General features: G+C 41.8%; 4 protein-coding genes across 4 annotated transcripts; 1 reads left to right on the top strand and 3 right to left on the bottom strand.

Moving 5' to 3' along the window:
• Positions 1-141: 141 nt before the first annotated feature.
• Positions 142-1,082, bottom strand: LOC126783103 (probable WRKY transcription factor 50). Its single transcript, XM_050508504.1, has 3 exons — positions 806-1,082; positions 577-718; positions 142-495 (listed from the first exon to the last, which is right to left on the bottom strand). The coding sequence occupies exons 1-3, from the start codon at positions 1,074-1,076 to the stop codon at positions 375-377; spliced, it is 534 nt and encodes a 177-aa protein (XP_050364461.1). The 5' UTR covers positions 1,077-1,082; the 3' UTR covers positions 142-374.
• A 9,481-nt stretch (positions 1,083-10,563) lies between these two features.
• Positions 10,564-13,815, top strand: LOC126783093 (25S rRNA (cytosine-C(5))-methyltransferase NSUN5). The gene is made up of 11 exons (XM_050508492.1): positions 10,564-10,830; positions 10,915-10,973; positions 11,069-11,119; positions 11,291-11,426; positions 11,608-11,693; positions 12,018-12,116; positions 12,260-12,313; positions 12,422-12,566; positions 12,761-12,822; positions 13,016-13,349; positions 13,443-13,815. The coding sequence occupies exons 1-11, from the start codon at positions 10,602-10,604 to the stop codon at positions 13,670-13,672; spliced, it is 1,485 nt and encodes a 494-aa protein (XP_050364449.1). The 5' UTR covers positions 10,564-10,601; the 3' UTR covers positions 13,673-13,815.
• A 79-nt stretch (positions 13,816-13,894) lies between these two features.
• LOC126783104 (17.1 kDa class II heat shock protein-like) lies at positions 13,895-14,664 on the bottom strand. Its single transcript, XM_050508505.1, has one exon. The coding sequence runs from the start codon at positions 14,569-14,571 to the stop codon at positions 14,098-14,100; it is 474 nt and encodes a 157-aa protein (XP_050364462.1). The 5' UTR covers positions 14,572-14,664; the 3' UTR covers positions 13,895-14,097.
• A 776-nt stretch (positions 14,665-15,440) lies between these two features.
• On the bottom strand, positions 15,441-16,713 carry LOC126784246 (17.1 kDa class II heat shock protein-like). The gene has a single exon (XM_050509725.1). The coding sequence runs from the start codon at positions 15,981-15,983 to the stop codon at positions 15,441-15,443; it is 543 nt and encodes a 180-aa protein (XP_050365682.1). The 5' UTR covers positions 15,984-16,713.
• Positions 16,714-16,817: the final 104 nt, after the last annotated feature.

Raw genomic sequence — 16,817 nt, 5'->3', positions numbered from 1 at the left:
TGATCGACGTGCTTTAATTTGAACCTAAGCACCTGTTGAACAAAGACCATCATTTTCATTTTCTTGTCATAAAATTATAATTTGCAAGCGACGTTAAAAGCCCTACAATGGCTCGACCTTTTGAGTTGACTGTTCATGCAAGTGCTCTAAACTAGTACACTCTGCTGAGCTTTAATGCAATCTGCTGCATTAGTTTGTGTAGCAAATTTGGAAAAACTTCTACTGACAGAAACTTTTATTCATTTACCAACTTCATAGATTGCACCTAACAAGGGTCACAAGGGAGCTATATTAGTTCCAACATCAGTAGCACCAGCAGCAGCTATCTATCTTCCTCTTCCTTCTTCACCAAAACCTGGATATTGTTCGTGAATTCAGGCGCTCCGATGGTTATGAGTGCCCTCATAAGTCGTAATTACAAAGGCTGGGTCTTCTTTATCTCTCTCAACTCTCTTTTTCACCGGGCAGCCGTCACATGAACACTTGTAGTAATTCCTGCCATCAACATGGTACTGTCAGATCACATGTATATATGTTTAAAACATCTATATTTGCTCTATCAAACTGCATGTATACCTTGGATTTGGGCTGTTTTTCACCATTTTTTTTCCATACTTCCTCCATTTGAACCCATCATCCAAAATCTCAACCTCTGATTTCATTTTGAAGGCCACTCTTTCTTTAACTTCACGCCTCTCCAGCATGCTTCCACTGTCATCTATTTCAACAGAACAAATGTCTTATGCATGAGATAGGGACTAGATATAGTAACAAAATGTAAATATATTGAAGTTTATGTTCTTACTGGTATTAGATCCTCCAGGTTGGCTGCTACTTCCACCAGAGTCATCATCATTTACTTGGTTAACTGAATTCGGAGTAGACCCTTGAGCTACATAGTTATGATCTTCACCAAACCAGTCACTCAACATCAAGTACTCCTCGAAATCCGGTTGACTGGAGAACTCATTCTCAGGTGTCTGCACTGATCTGTTGAAGTTGTTATTCGACATTTGGGCACTGAAATCTTTAATCAAAACGTTGATGGGTACGGATATATAATCTATCACCTCCATGTTGGCTTCTTCATCACCTTCCTAAGCAATAAAAGGAAGCTTCAATGTTAGTTCTGAGTAGCAATGACACATAGTATTGATAGATATATAGTAAGTAGAGGATGACTTGGTAGAAAGACTTCATAAAGTTTAAAACTTGAGAACGACTTTATAACTTGAGGTCTCCATGTCTCGTGCTTAGACCAACCCCTTCACATTTGGAATAGAATAGCAAGAATTGTAGTCAATTGTGATGGTGACTGAGCAATGCCAAAGCTTCATATATGCAGAGAACCAATGAGCTCCCTTTGGTTATATGACTTCTATGACTTCTATCTCACAAAATTTGGTTCCAATTAATCTGATTGAATAATGTCCCCTAGAACACTTCATTTCTTTCATTCATTCATGTTTCTCGATGCTTTAACAAGAATTGGACCTCTAGTCTCACGTTGAATAAGCGTGTTCACAATCCATACGGACTCGAGTGCACACAAGTTACGAGTGGAAGAAGTTGTTTAACCGACAAACTGGATTAGAAAATGTTGTATATTGTAAACTTGTAAAGGTTTAATTTATTTCACCTCCTCAAGATTCTTGTCAAAGGAATTTGGAGGACATATATAAATCTTCTTTTTTTTACATACATAAATCATAGTGTTGATGTTTCACTTCTCAATGGTCCAAGATATAGCCACTGTGCCAACTGTGTTCAAAGTACACGAAACTGGGATTTGAAACAGAGCCATCCTTCCACAATGCAAAATAATCAACAAGGAAATTTGCAAGTAACTTCCAGTGCCAATGCTAAAGGGTCCACAAGGAAATTGAATAAGAAGTTACTACCAGACCGGCCGTTTTCAGTTTCGGAATCTCCACCGAGTCAATATCAAAGTTTGGTAGCGGACCAATACTTTGGCAACATCAACTGTATTTAACATAAAATTATCCTATTATAGACAACAAAATATTAGCAGCATTCTAATTTTCAGGACGATTAGGCAACTGTCAAAAATCACTCCCTTTTACTTCCAGAAAGCAGATGGCTGCATGATTCATGTACATAACAAAAATCACTTCCATGAAGAAAACCTACCACGGTTTGTATAGAATTGACAGTAAAACTATTCCTACGACCAAAACTTCAACCATCAACTTGAAGTAAACCGTACTTTTTGAGGGGCTAAACCAATATAACTATAAGATTGTAAACAAAAATTCTTCGGGATCCAGATCAAAATTTACTTTCCTCTGGCAGCACTTCTGCCTTTTGGTTTTACCCTATTGACATCCAGAGCACGCTCTTCTATGAGGGATACAGGCGTGTCATGTTCCACTTCTTGGAGCCTTAAGCTCTCTCCAAATCTCTCATAGTATAGCAATTGCTGCAGCAAACAAGCAATGGAAAATGGACTGTAAATAATCTTATGGCAGGAGAAAGAAAAGAAATAACTGCAATGCACAGAGACAAAATCAATTCATATACCCTTAAAAAAGGCACGGTCCATAACATCAGGTCTGCCACATAAAACAACTCTTAGAAATTGCATAGAAATCATTAACATCATAAGACGTAAAGAAGAAGCAATGAATTTAACCTATTAGTGGCACCAACTACAAATACACCCCGCCGCTGGTCTTCACCACTTAACTCTATAAGTAACTGCAAATGTAGCAGTCAGTTCATCATCCAAAAATGTATGATATACAAGTATGTGCATGTATGGATGCGATAGAATTGGTTCAAGATTGTCTTTGCAGATTGTTTTACCTGGTTTACTAACCGCTCAACAACCCAACCCCTTCTTTACCCCGCCTTGTTGTCAAAGCATCCACCTTGTCAAAATTGGAGGGGGATATTAAAAAACTAGAAACTCACAGTAGTCCATTGGAAAACTTGTGCTCAGATACAAATAATAAGAATATAAATATGGGACGGCAACATAACCAATCTACTACACATAAGATCAATTCAACTTTACCACAGTAATCCCTATAAGCAGTCATATATGGATATAATAAACTATTCAAAACTCAGGAAGCGAGGATAACAAACCTCATCAAAGAAAAGTATGCATGGTGAGCATGTCCTTGCACGAGTAAATAATGTCCGCACTGCCAATGCACTTTCTCCAACATATTTATTCAGAAGTTCAGGGCCCTGATGTTTTGGAAACACCACAGAAGTTAAATTTGAATATCACAAAATATGCAACAGAACTCGAATTTCTCGTCACCAAAATTAAAGAATAAAACAATATGATACACCAAAGGACTGACCTTTATATAAATGAAATTGGCTCCTGCTTCATTAGCAACAGCCTTTGCTATTAGTGTTTTTCCACATCCGGGAGGCCCATAGAGCAAGAAACCTGTTTCTGAATTTATTCCAAGTTTCTGGAAAAAAAAAACAAGTCAGTGTCAGATCATAACAAATAAGCAACAATAAAAAGAACATAGGCATGACCATATGTATCTTGTAGTCTTATGATTATATTAATTGCTTCAGGTCAGCATTCCAAGACCCAAACCTTCTCTTTTAATGATAAAAAATATGAAAACAGCCAGTCTCTATGAAAATACATTAAACAAACATACCACAAAGATAAAAATAAAATGAAAATTATAGACAATAACTACCTCATAGTTTTCAGGATGTTTGATACGCCTAACTATACAAAGGCCGAATTCTTTCCTCAAAAGATCTAGCCCACCAACGTTTTCCCATTTTACATTAGGAATTGTCGAGAATCCTTCTCTTTTTGACGAAGGTTGAACCACTTTAACTGCTTCCTGAAGAATGTCATATAACAACAAGAAGTTTAATATTTCCAGCAGACTATGTGCATTGATTTCAATATTAAGAATACAAAGTCAGGGTAATAATTCCCTGTTTATTTTATAAGTTTCAACACTTGTCACTGAACCTAATGAAGAAATTAGCCAAGTGTTGTTTTCACATACAACCTGAGAGTGTCAAACAGCATTAAGTACACAACCTTTTCTCTTTCCTTCCTTCTTCAAGGTGATGTGAACTAAACAGAAGGCAGTGCCTAATCCAAGCTAGCTCTGGTATTTAAATACTTTTAGGTATGAGATATAATACAGTTTCAGTTTCCTAGCAGGGGGATCAGTTAAATGAAAAACCTTCATGATTTTCCCAATTCAAATCTCCAAGCATTGACACCATTTATTTTGCACTAGTACTAACTTGTTTTTCCCCACAATAAAACAGTAAATACAATCTCTAACTAAAGTTCCCAATAATCGAAAATGTAAGACATTATAACCAGCTTGATAACACCATTCACTACTAAGTATAACTAAGCACTACCTGAAACACCTGAGATGACTTCAGTGGCCGAAATCTGATAGAAGGGAATACCAGTCTCATTGGCAATGGCACGAGCCAATGTGGTCTTCCCACATCCGGGAGGTCCACACAACAGAATCCCAGACATTGGCCCAACACCGAGCCACGACTGGCGAAGCGGCCTAATAACCTCATCGACCACCTCCTCCAGCACTCCCTGCATTCCACCAAGTCACTAAACTTGGGGCCCGCATTCCTCTTCACCTCAACACCTCTAGAAACAACAGAGCTCTTGGCCTCACTCTCCGACTTATTCGATGCAGTCTTCTCCGTCCTCGGCGCCATTAGTTCAACCTTCTCCCGATCCATTTCCACATTCTTCTCCTTCGGCTGCTCCGCCGCCGGTTTGGATTTTCCGCCGCTTTTCGGATCGGCATACGATTCCCGCAGCATCGATTTCATTAAATCAAACTTAGCCTCCAACTCCTCGCCGTATACTGCGTCCTCCGACGTAGACTCCTCATCATCTTCTTCTTCAGACGCCGCCGCCGACGACGACGACGATGAGGATGACGGAGCGTGACCGTTACGCTGCTGGATTTTCCGAATGTGCGCACCCTCTATCTGCTGCAACCTCCCTTCCTCCTCTTCATTCCTCGCGCGCTTCCGCCGCTTACTACCGGCGAGCTCATTCTCCTCGTCCTCGTCTTCTTGCGACGGTAGCGGCGCTCGTAGTCCGGGTAGGGCTTCCACCACGGATCGTCTGAAATTGATGGAACCAAGTTCTATCAGTTGGAAGATTAATAGGGCAGAAGGGTAATATGAGGGAAGAAAGGAAAGGATCACTTCGAGGGATCTGGCCTCCAAACCTTAATAAGTTGAATAGTTCATTACTTGAGAATAGATTACAGTAAATGGTCATTCTTATATTCTTATATGGAGTAGATACACATTCCAGATTATGACTCATATATTATCCCAACCTAATTAATAACATAGGGAAATATGCCATAGATATTTCTAGACACATAATTCTAGATAAGCAGATACCAAAAAGAGAAATTAAAAACTCTATCATTCATCTCCTCTGGAAATAAACCTTGTCCTCAAGGTTGAGTTGGAATGAAGTCTGGAAACTTCTCCTTGATTGAATCATAAGGCTCTCATGTAGCATCCTCAATCGGTAAATTTGCCCACTTGATGAGAAGATCCACATCAGCTCAATTATTACGCTTAACAAGCCTTCGTTCTAGGATTGTTTCTGGTTCAAACTTGAACTCTCCAGAAAGAGAAACATCCGGGAGCTGACTTTGGGCAAAAACTTGAGCACCCAGCTTCTTTTTAAGACAAGAAACATGAAAGACAGGGTGTATTTTAGTCCCCTCAGGCAAGTCAAGCTTGTAAGCTACTAGACCAATGCGTGCAAGGACTTCGTAAGGGCCATAAAAGCGAGGAGATAGCTTCTTGGAGGCACGAACTGAAACTGAGGTTTGCTTATAGGGCTGGAGTCGTAGAAACACCCAATCACCGACATCAAATTGACGTTCACTGCGATGTTTGCCAGCCTGCTGTTTCATTCTAGCCTGTGCATCAACCAAATTATGCTTTAAGAGCTCCAACATTCTGTCTCTATCCCTTAGGTCACAATCCACTTGATGAACACTTGAACTTCCCTGAACATATGAAGTAATTAGTGGAGGAGGACGACCGTACAAAGCTTCAAATGGTGTTTTCTTGATGGATGAGTGAAATGTTGTATTGTACCACCATTCAGCCCAAGGAAGCCACTTGACCCAATCCTTCGGCCGCTCACCAGTAAAGCACCTCAAATAATTCTCTAAGCACCTATTAACCACTTCGGTTTGTCCATCCGTTTGAGGGTGGTAAGAAGTACTCATTTTCAGTTGTGTACCCTGCAAACGAAAAAGCTCTTTCCAAAATGTACTAGTGAACACCGGATCTCGATCACTGACTATGGACTGAGGCATTCCATGTAGCTTGAAAACATTATCAACAAATAATTGGGCAACAACAACAGCTGTATATGGATGAGATAAAGGACAGAAGTGTGCATACTTGGTGAGGCGATCAACTACCACATAGATGACATCCTTTCCTTGAGATAGGGTAATCCTTCCACAAAATCCATTGAAATGTTTGTCCACACATGCTCTGGAATTGGTAGTGGTTGTAAAAGACCCGGACTAACCATCGTTTCGCCCTTGTTTCTCTGGCATAAGTCGCATTCTTCGACAAACTTTTTTATTTCTTTGCGCATCCCTTTCCAGTAAAAGGCGCGGGAGAGTCGTTTGTATGTTCGAAGGTAACCAGAATGTCCTGCAGCTGGTGAAGCGTGAAATTCATGGAGTATTGATGGTATTTGAACTGAGTGAGCCACTAGAACAATGCGACCCTTGCGTCTAAGGTCAGTCTCATCCCATGTATAGTGACGAACAGCAGTTGGATCCTCTTGTATCTTATGAATCAACTTTTGGACTTCATTGTCTTCCCTCCATTCCCTTCGAATGTCATCAATTCCAGTAAAAATAGGAGATGAGATTGCCAAAAGTTCAGCTTGCTCCGGTAATCGTGATAAAGCATCTGCTACCACATTCTCCACTCCTTTCTTGTAAATGATTTCATAATCATATCCCATCATCTTTGATACCCAACGTTGTTGTTCCATTGAAGAAACTCTTTGCTCCAAAATGTACTTGATGCTTTTATGGTCAGTTTTGATCTTAAAATGTCTTCCCATAAGGTAAGTCCGCCACTTGGTAACAGCATACACTATTGCCATCATTTCCTTGTCGTAAACGGACATTTGCTGGTGTAATGGAGAAAGAGCTTTGCTAGTAAAAGCCAATGGACGACCTTCTTACATTAGGACAGCATCGATTCCAACACCGGAGGCGTCACATTCCAACACAAAGACTTTACGAAAGTCTGGTAAGGCAAGTATTGGAACTGTAGTCATTGCTGCCTTCAATTTAACAAAGGCATTCTCAGCTTCCAAATTCCATTTGAATGAATCCTTCTTTAACAACACAGTTAAAGGAGCACAGATCTTTCCGTAGTCTTTGACAAATTTTCAATAATAACCAGTCAATCCAAGGAATCCCCTTAGTGCACGGACTGTCTTCGGAGTCGGCCAATCCACCATGACTTTTATTTTTGACGGGTCCGCTGCTACACCTTCTTTGGATACTATATGACCAAGATACTCCACCTCCGATGACCCAAAGCTGCATTTGGATTTCTTTACAAACAAGGAATGCTTACGGAGAAGGGTAAAAACAGTACGAAGATGATTTAAATGATCATTCCATGAAGAACTATAGACTAGGATATCATCAAAGAATACTAAAATGAACTTACGAAGATGTTGCCTGAAAATATCATTCATCAGGCTCTGAAAAGTGGACGGGGCATTCGTGAGACCAAACGGCATTACTAGGAACTCATAGTGGCCGTCATGAGTCATAAATGCAGTTTTTGCTATGTCATCTTCATGTACCCGAATCTGATGGTATCTGGCTCGAAGATCTAGTTTGGAGAAGTATTGAGCTCCCCCAAGTTCGTCCAGCAACTCTTCCACCACCGGAATGAGATATTTATCTTTCACTGTAATTTTATTTAGCGCACGGTAGTCCACACATAATCTCCAAGACTGATCCTTTTTGCGAACCAATAACACTGGACTAGAGTACGGGCTAACACTCGGGCGAACGATTCCTGCCTCCAACATTTCCTGCACTATCTTCTCAATTTCAGTTTTCTGGATGTACGGATAGCGGTATGGTCCGACATTAGTAGGTTTGCTCCCTGGTAACAGAGGTATTCGATGATCATGTGTGCGCTTGGGAGGGAGTCCTTTAGGTGCTTCAAATACAATTGAGAATTCTGACAAAAGGTCCTCCAACTCGGGGGAATGAGTTTCTGCGTTCTGAGGACTCATGCTCCATGATTGAGTTTCTGCAGACTGCGTACTCATGCTCCGTAACTGAGCTAAAAATACTTCAGGCTCTTTCTCGAGAAGGCGTTCCATTTGGGGAGAGCTAACCATTGACACCTCACATGCATCTTTTCCTTGAATAAAATACTTTTTCCCATTGAGGGTGAATTTCATGTAAAGTTTAGCAAAATTCATGACTATATCATCAAGTGTCCGCAACCACCGTACACCAAGGACCACATCATATCCATCTAATGGTAACAATAGGAAAGGAGCAGCAATTTTCTGACCTTGCATAGTGATCTCCAGATTTGGGCATTTTCCAGTTCCAACCACCGGTCGTCCATCAGCAACCTTGACTTTGAACGGTTTGCACTCATTTACTGAACATGCTAAACGCTTAGCCAACTTTGCGTCAAGGAAATTGTCAGTGCTACCTGTGTCAATGAGTATAGTCACCAGCTGCTTCTTTATATATCCTTCAATACGCAAGGTCTGCGGATTTGCATAACCAGCCAAGGCATGAACATCAATGGGACTTTGATCATCGTCATCTGTATTGGCGTCTCTTACTGCTTGAGCATCACATTCCTCCTCTGAGTCTTCATCTTCTTCAACCGTTCTTGCTGGTTCAATCATCAGGATACGCTTTTGTTTGCACTGATGGCCTCGCTTCCACTTTTCATCACAGTACCAACATATGCCCTTGGCTGTCCTCTCCTTTAACTCTTGTTCAATAAACTTTTTTGGCGGATTTCGGACTCAAGTATCCCCATATTCAGGGTTAGACTTATGGAAACTCTTGTACTGTCGACGATTCTCTTCATTGAGCCTCTCTTCCTGCATTTGAGCAAAAGAAATTGCAGCAGACATAGTTCAGGGTTTATGTGCCTTTACCTCTCGCCGAATGTCTGGTCGAAGTCCTTCAATGAAAGTCCCCACCAATTGGCGTTCAGTCCAGTCACGAGCTCTATTAGACAACCGTTCAAATCGACTCTGAAATTCCACCACGGTTGTTGTTTGTTGAAGCTTTGTGAGCTCACCGTCCACATTCTCATACTCTGACGGTCCAAACCTTGCAAGCAACCCTTCGACGAACTCGTTCCAAGTAGGGACTCCATGACTTGATTCAAACCAGTCGTACCATTGAATGGCCTCACCATCAAGATTAATTGAAGCTATCTCAACCTTTATGGCATCTGGAGTTCGATGGAATCGAAAATACTTCTCAACTCTAGAAATCCAACCTGTAGGGTCTCCTCCTTCCCACCGAGGGAAATCCACCTTCATATGTGGATGACCCATATTTCCACCATGAAACCGCTGCTCTCCCTGATTTGAGTTGGTGTTGTTTGCCATGGAACCCGAGCTTCAATCATGTCGGTTTCTATCAAAAGCTTGGGTAATAGATTCTTGGAGGAACGCCTTGAGCTGGTCGAACTTCTGATCAAATTGGGCAGCAAGCCTTGCCTCGATCCTTGATTCCAATTGGCTCTCATTGACAGAGGACTGATTTGGAGCCATTGAATAGCTCTTCAAATCAAATATGCCTAACTGCTCTTTCTGTTTTCGCGTCAGGGGCATACACCAGGTCGGTGCTCTGATACCAACTTGATGGAACCAAGTTCTATCAGTTGGAAGATTAATAGGGCAGAAGGGTAATATGAGGGAAGAAAGGTAGGGATCACTTTGAGGGTATCTGGCCTCCAAAGCTTAATAAGCTGAATAGTTCATTACCTGAGAATAGATTACAGTAAATGGTCATTCTTATATGGACTAGATACACATTCTAGATTATGACTCATAGATTACCACAACCTAATTAATAACATAGGGAAATATGTCATAGATATTTCTAGACAGATAGTTCTAGATAAGCAGATACCAAGAAGAGAAATTAAAAACTCTATCAGAAATCTGTACGCTTGAACCGCGCGTAGTCGTCGTAACCGCCGCGGAGATGGTCCACGATTTCGTCGACGAAGGAGCGGTGGTCCAACTCGATCGAGGCCTCGAGACGAGCGCGGAACTTCCTCCAATCGAAGACCGACGAGCTCCGCCGTCCTCCGCCGCCGGACCTCCTCCCCCGTTTCATCTCAGCCTCTTCTTCTCGGCCCTCCTTCACAGTTGGCCCTATTCTTCTCTCTCTCTCTCTCTCTCTCTCTCTCTCTCTCTCTCTAGGGTTTAGGCGCATTAAAACGCAGCGTTTTATTTAAAACCTAAAACGACGTAGTTTAAAAAGCAGCCTTAAACAACCTCGGCACCTCCTGCGACTTGGATGGCGCGCACGAGAGTAGCCGCGACGCCGCCGTCGACGGAAACACGGCGCCGTATAAACATGGAGAGGTCGGCGCTGTTCGCCAGGAGAGAGGCGGCGAAGGTTTTGAAGCAAGTTCTGCAAGGCGACTCGCGGCGCCGCTCCGTGGGCTCTATCAAGTCGCTAGTTTACAGTCCCTCGGTGAGAAACAAGAAGGGAACTTTTGCTGTGGTCTGCGAAACCCTAAAGCGTAAGTTAAAAGAGGAAACAAGTTCATATGAAATTTTGTATTTAGTTTTTGCTGCGAAGAAAAGTGATTGTAATTTGTTTTCAGATCTTAAGATAATCAAACAGGTGTTGAAGGCTGCAGATGTTCTCAATAGCAAGTGGAGGGTACTGTTCTGTTTCATTCATATTCACAATCCCGTTGATGTTTATTTTAGCTAAAAGTGGTAAATTTACTCAGCATTTTAGTTGTGGTTCTGCAGAAGCAAGATGAGTTGGTGTACATTGTCACCTATGATATTCTTTTTGGTCAGGTAATTGAATGCTGCTAAGCTTGAGCTTGATTTGCTTTTAAAGTTCAATTCATGAGAGTTCATAGAAGTTGATAATGTTTAATTTTCTTCATATTTGCTTGCCACTGCAGCTTTCTTTTTTTTTTCTTTTTTTTTTCTCTTATGTTAGTAAATGAACTATGAATTTTATAGGTGACTTCATCAACTGGTGATGCGGAGAGATTTCTCTTGCTACGGAAAGGGGCTCTGCAGGCAGCTCTAGATCGCCTTTTAGTGAAGAAAAAAGTGAAGAGCGTTGAAGAGTTGATAGCTCTTGATCAGACACCTGGTTGGTGTTCATGTTCTTGTTTATCGTGCTTTTCACTTATAAATCTGCTAGAGTGGAATGAATTAGTTAAATTTAGGAATTTCCAGTTGTCAAGACTTATTGGTTTACCATGTTTGAAGTTTTAACTTTTAGGATATGAGTTGATTGGTGATTTTGATCCTGTTGCTAATTATTGTTGCAGAGATTTCAAAACCTCGGTATGTTCGTGTTAATACTCTGAAAATCGATGTCGATACGGCCTTGCTTGAGTTACAGAAACAATACAAGGTATTTCTTAACTTTTTTGTTTGAACCTTTTGCTTGAATGTAATTTTCTAGAGTACATAAAGAAATGTTGTGGTGGAGAGGCAAAAAACAATGAGCTTTCAAGCATCTCTTTCAACTTCAGACTTATCTCCCAAATTCTAATATGTTGCCTACTTTAACTTTTCTTTGTTATTCTGCTGAAGTAGACATGCTTGACCTTAACTAGTGAAGTATCCTGTCAATCATTGCCAACTGATGATAAATTAATGTGTTGTATTCAATCTCATGTGTTAAACTTTTAACCTTTCTTGCATCATGTTCTTTCTCATTTTCTTTGTTACATAGGTTCAAAAGGATGATCTGGTTTCAAACTTGTTGATTCTTCCACCTGGTAGTGACTTGCATGACCATCCTCTAATTGTCAACGGCAGTGTCTTCATGCAAGTAAGAATATTTAGTGTTCTTCATTTCATCATGGCTGTTGTTCATCTCTGTGGTTTTGATGTTGAATATTTTTGTCTTTACTGCTACAAAAGTCTACGAATATCTTTGATATAGTTGAGCTTATTTTGATCATTTTGTCACAGGGAAAGGCAAGCTCTATGGTTGCAGCAGCGCTTGCTCCAAAACCAGGGTGGGAGGTGGGTTGACTATCTACCTCACTATGTTTGTGGCTTACCTGTTGCCTGACATTGTTGTTTCTGTTCTATGTTTTGGTTGCAGAATTTGACACTAGTATCTTCTTGCAGGTTCTTGATGCATGCTCAGCTCCAGGAAACAAAACTGTCCACCTAGCAGCTCTTATGGGAAGTGAAGGAAAAATAATAGCATGTGAGCTCAATGAAGAGAGGGTTAAAAGATTAAAAGAGACCGTCAGACTCTCGGGTGCTTCTAGTATCCGTCAAACCTTCTTGTCATTTATTACCTGCTCATTCTCGTATTGCTTTTTGAAATAGTAGTCATTGAGGGTAGGCTTTCAGATTATTCCGAATTCATATGTCAGACTATCTTATGGTCCTTTTTATACTCTTCTATTATCACCTTCGTACGAAAAATTGAGTAGACACTTGACTTAACCTGGAATATAGATATAAAGGTTCTGCATGGAGATTTCTTACAGTTGAACCCTGAGGATCCTGCATATTCCAAGGTGAGACATATGTTGTCTGTTTTTACACGAGTTTTAGTTCAGATCTGCATGGCTTCTAGTACATATGGTTTTGATCAATCTGTGGGATAATATTATTGCTTGTTGCAACTACCATGAAATCTTGTTCACTTACAGGCTTTTGATGCGAGATCTTGTGATATTGGGATACTCACCTATACATTCATTGTTGCAGGTTCGCGCTATTCTTTTGGATCCTTCCTGCTCTGGTTCCGGGACAGCTTCAGCAAGATTAGATCATTTGCTTCCTTCCTCTGCTCCCGATCACTCTGCTGACTTCACAGAGACTGAAAGACTGAACAAGCTTGCGGCTTTTCAGAAAAAGGCTCTGGTTCATGCCTTATCTTTTCCAGAAGTAGAAAGAATTGTTTACAGCACATGCTCTGTCAACCAAATTGAAAATGAAGATGTAGTCAATTCAGTTCTACCTCTTGCCGAGTCTTATGGTTTTGAACTTGAAACAGCCTTTCCCAAATGGCACCGCCGTGGTCTTCCAGTTTTCAAGGGTGGTAAGCACTGCTTCTTAAGCTTCACATTCTCAATTCCCATGAAATCAATCAGATGTCCAAATTCTCAATCTTTCTGCATTTGTTGCCTTGCAGCTGAACGCTTGCTTCGAACTGATCCCGTGCAGGACAAAGAAGGCTTCTTCATTGCTTTGTTTGTGAGAAAAGGATCTTATCAATCAGAGGAACCTGATTTGACATATGCAAAGAACACTCACAGAAAACAGCACGCGAGGAAGAGAATTGTTGTACCACCCACTACCAATTTGTTTAAAATTTGGTCGCATGCAATGTTGAATAGGCCAACTTGTAGTTGTTGCGGATGAAAACAGAAACCTTGTTCTCTAATTTCTTGTTTAATTTCATTCAGCACCAGTTTTCTCTTCCATTCTAAACACTTGTACTGTCCACTTCAATTTAACAAGGAAATGTGAAATTGTTGTTTAAGTAGATTGCAAATCATAGCCAGTTTATGCTATGCTCGTCTTATTCTGTGTTACTCATTGTGGTAAATTGTTCATAGGATTACACTAAGAGAAGGAGAAAAGATGATGAAACTGCTAATTCATTGCTTCATAGATAAAACCATACATAAACACATATCCGATTGGAAAACGGTAGCAACAAAGCCACAAACCTAAAACACCAGAACTAAAATCGATATCGAGAAACAGACCAGCACCAAACACTTCATACCAACATCACTGTAATTATTCAGAAAGCAACCCACATTGACATGGCGCGCACAATCCTAGGCAATCTTGACCTCGATGGTCTTGGGCTTCTTCGGCTGAGGCGGGGGCAGCTTCTCCACAGTGACAGTCAGAACCCCATCTTGGCAAACAGCAGAAATGGCCTCGACATTAGCATTCTCAGGCAGCACAAACTTCCTCATAAACTTACCAACCCTCCTCTCCATCCTCACATACTTGGCCCCCTCCTTCTCATCCTCCCTCTTCCTCTCGCCGCTGATCAGAAGCACATTGTCATCCTCCACCTGCACCTTGATGTCCCCCGACTTGAGCCCCGGCATGTCGATCACGAACACATAGGAATTCGGGTACTCCTTCACGTCTGCCGGAGTGGAAGCCATGGCCTTGGCGTCACGGACGTATGTCCTGGTCGGAGCATTGAATGTCGACTTCTCGGTCTCCTCCGGGAGTTCCGCCAGGTGCTGCAGGGCAGTGATGATCGGAGCGTCCAGACCCATGATTCTGAAGTCCATTCTTCTCTTGGTGGATGCGGGAATGTTTGATTTCGAAAGCTTCTTCTAGATTTGGGTGCTTTGGGATTTTGAATTTTCTGTGTTGATGAGTGGGAGCAGTGGCTGTGGGGTTTTATAGGGTGGAGTGCGGTGGTGTTCATGGCGGTATAGGGGCTTATGGAAAGTTCTGGATACACGTGGAAGGAGGAAAGAGGATGTTCTAGTAGTTTCGTCTTTACTTCTTCCAAAGTTCCAATCTTCCATTACCGTCGAGAAGCTACGGGAAGTTGGAGAATAGAGTAACTGGACCGGGTTAGAAGATGAACGGCCCAATACATTTGATTTGGGCTCATGACAAGAAATCACCAACTTGGCCTGTAGGTGGAAGCTAAAAGCCCTACCTCCGCCACCAGCCACCAACCACCGCCAATATATTGTTTTCAGGGATTCATATTAAGCAAACACTATCGGATCATTTCTTGGTGACACTTCAATGTACACACGAAGGTTACAAATAACTAATAAGGATACATGGCTTCTTTTCACAAGTTACTTACAAATAAGATTACACACTTGCATATAAGGCTAGATTCATACTAAAGTATATGAAGGATGTTTATACAGCGAAACACAGGACTAAGACTAGAGATCGACCTAGCTTTTTTACATGTTTCTTTCTTATTCCTTATATGGATAGGAAAGGATAGACTTGAAACCAAAAAGCCAAAAATGAACGCAAAATGACCGAGATACAACCAAGGCATACGATGTTACGAACAGTGCAAAACCCGCAGACCTTCCTTGCAAAATGTAATCTAGGGGCTATTGCCCTGCTGGCCTTACGGTTTCTGTCCGCCGCCCTCGCCGCCTTGGAAACCACCTAGACCTCCTTAATCTGCACTTTGACCTTCTTGGCCCAACTGGCCACCTTGACCTTCTTGGGTGCTGACAACCCTCACCTCAATTGTCTTGCGCTTCTTCGGCTCCGGTGGCGGTTTTTTATCCACCACCACAGTCAAGACCCCATCCTGACACTCGGCACTGATCTTGTCTGTTTCAGCATTTTCCGGCAGCACAAACTTCTTGAGATACTTGCCGAGCCTCCTCTCCATCCTCAGGTACTTCACTCCCTGGTCCCTCTCCTTCTCCCTCTTCCTCTCGCCACTCACCACCAAGACGTTTTCATCTTCCAGCTGAACTTTGATCTGGTCCGGCTTCAGCCCCGGAACGTCGATCACAAAGATGAAGGCATTCGGAGTCTCCTTCGCGTCCGCTGGAGTAGTTGACATGGCCTTGGCTTCCCGGAAGTATTGGCGAGACGGCGCCTGGTGGCTAGACTGGTTGTTCTCGTCGGAGATGTCCAAAAGGTCGTGGAGGGCGTCCATCAGGTTGGTGTCGACGCCCATATTCCTCAGGGGGGTCATCAGGTCCATGTTTTACAAACTAGCTAACAAAGCTAAAACGTGGCTGAAATGTGTGAAGGATTATGGATGAGCTCTGATTTTGCTATTTGGTTTCTAACCCTGACGTTTTGGACGTGAGTTGTGATGAGATGGTTTATATAGGGTTTCAGTGGATGTGAGTGGATAAATTTGAAGAGATGTTGGTGCTTGCATCGACAAGCTTTACTTTGTGTTATCTGCATGCTCAACATTTGTAACAGAGGAACTCGGGTGACGCATGCTAGCAGCTTAGCTCGTATTTCGACTGCTGTCGCTATTCTTAGAACGACACACAAGCAACTATAAGTCGCAGGAGCATTCCAAATTCTAAGTATACGTAATAAAATCGTGACAAGCTTGAAGAAGATTAAACTTGAGAGAAAGAGAGATCGGTCGGTCGGTTACTGTGGCAGAAGCTGTGAGGTACTGAGGTTAATTAATATTTAAGCTCAGCCGAAACGTTTAAGTGTTCGGTGAATTTTGTACTTGTTGATTGCTACGTGGTTGTGCACTGGGAGATTGGACACCACACATGGCTGCGGCTCTCTTCCTTCGATTTTGGGTCCTATCAGGCTATCCTCATCAGAATGGTGACGAAGACAATACTGATGGAAGGTTAAACACTGAACTTCAACTTGACCAATGAAGTCTCTTTCACAGTTGTACCGGCGAATGTGAATATCCGATCAAACGCAGATGATATGACTGCTGCATGTAACGAAACTGTGGCCACATTCAGCCATTGCCTCTGAGATATTAAGATACCAAAACTGTGAACAGCACCCGATAACATTCAATCATTTCAATGTGAATGGGGACAAAAAA

Source organism: Argentina anserina, chromosome 2 (genome assembly GCF_933775445.1).
Source record: "Argentina anserina chromosome 2, drPotAnse1.1, whole genome shotgun sequence".
Classification (NCBI taxonomy): domain Eukaryota; kingdom Viridiplantae; phylum Streptophyta; class Magnoliopsida; order Rosales; family Rosaceae; genus Argentina; species Argentina anserina.
This window is presented reverse-complemented; position numbering and strand designations above follow the sequence as displayed.

Excerpts from the sequence above, each read along its gene's own strand:
- LOC126783103 (XM_050508504.1), bottom strand. The coding sequence starts at position 1,076 with ATGGAGGTGATAGATTATATATCCGTACCCATCAACGTTTTGATTAAA. Across the intron at positions 719-805 it reads ACCTGGAGGATCTAATACCA|ATGACAGTGGAAGCATGCTG; the intron begins GTAAGAACATAA and ends CTGTTGAAATAG. Across the intron at positions 496-576 it reads AAAAACAGCCCAAATCCAAG|GAATTACTACAAGTGTTCAT; the intron begins GTATACATGCAG and ends TGTTGATGGCAG.
- LOC126783093 (XM_050508492.1), top strand. The coding sequence starts at position 10,602 with ATGGCGCGCACGAGAGTAGCCGCGACGCCGCCGTCGACGGAAACACGG. Across the intron at positions 11,427-11,607 it reads AGCTCTTGATCAGACACCTG|AGATTTCAAAACCTCGGTAT; the intron begins GTTGGTGTTCAT and ends TTATTGTTGCAG. Across the intron at positions 13,350-13,442 it reads TCTTCCAGTTTTCAAGGGTG|CTGAACGCTTGCTTCGAACT; the intron begins GTAAGCACTGCT and ends GTTGCCTTGCAG.
- LOC126783104 (XM_050508505.1), bottom strand. The coding sequence starts at position 14,571 with ATGGACTTCAGAATCATGGGTCTGGACGCTCCGATCATCACTGCCCTG.
- LOC126784246 (XM_050509725.1), bottom strand. The coding sequence starts at position 15,983 with ATGGACCTGATGACCCCCCTGAGGAATATGGGCGTCGACACCAACCTG.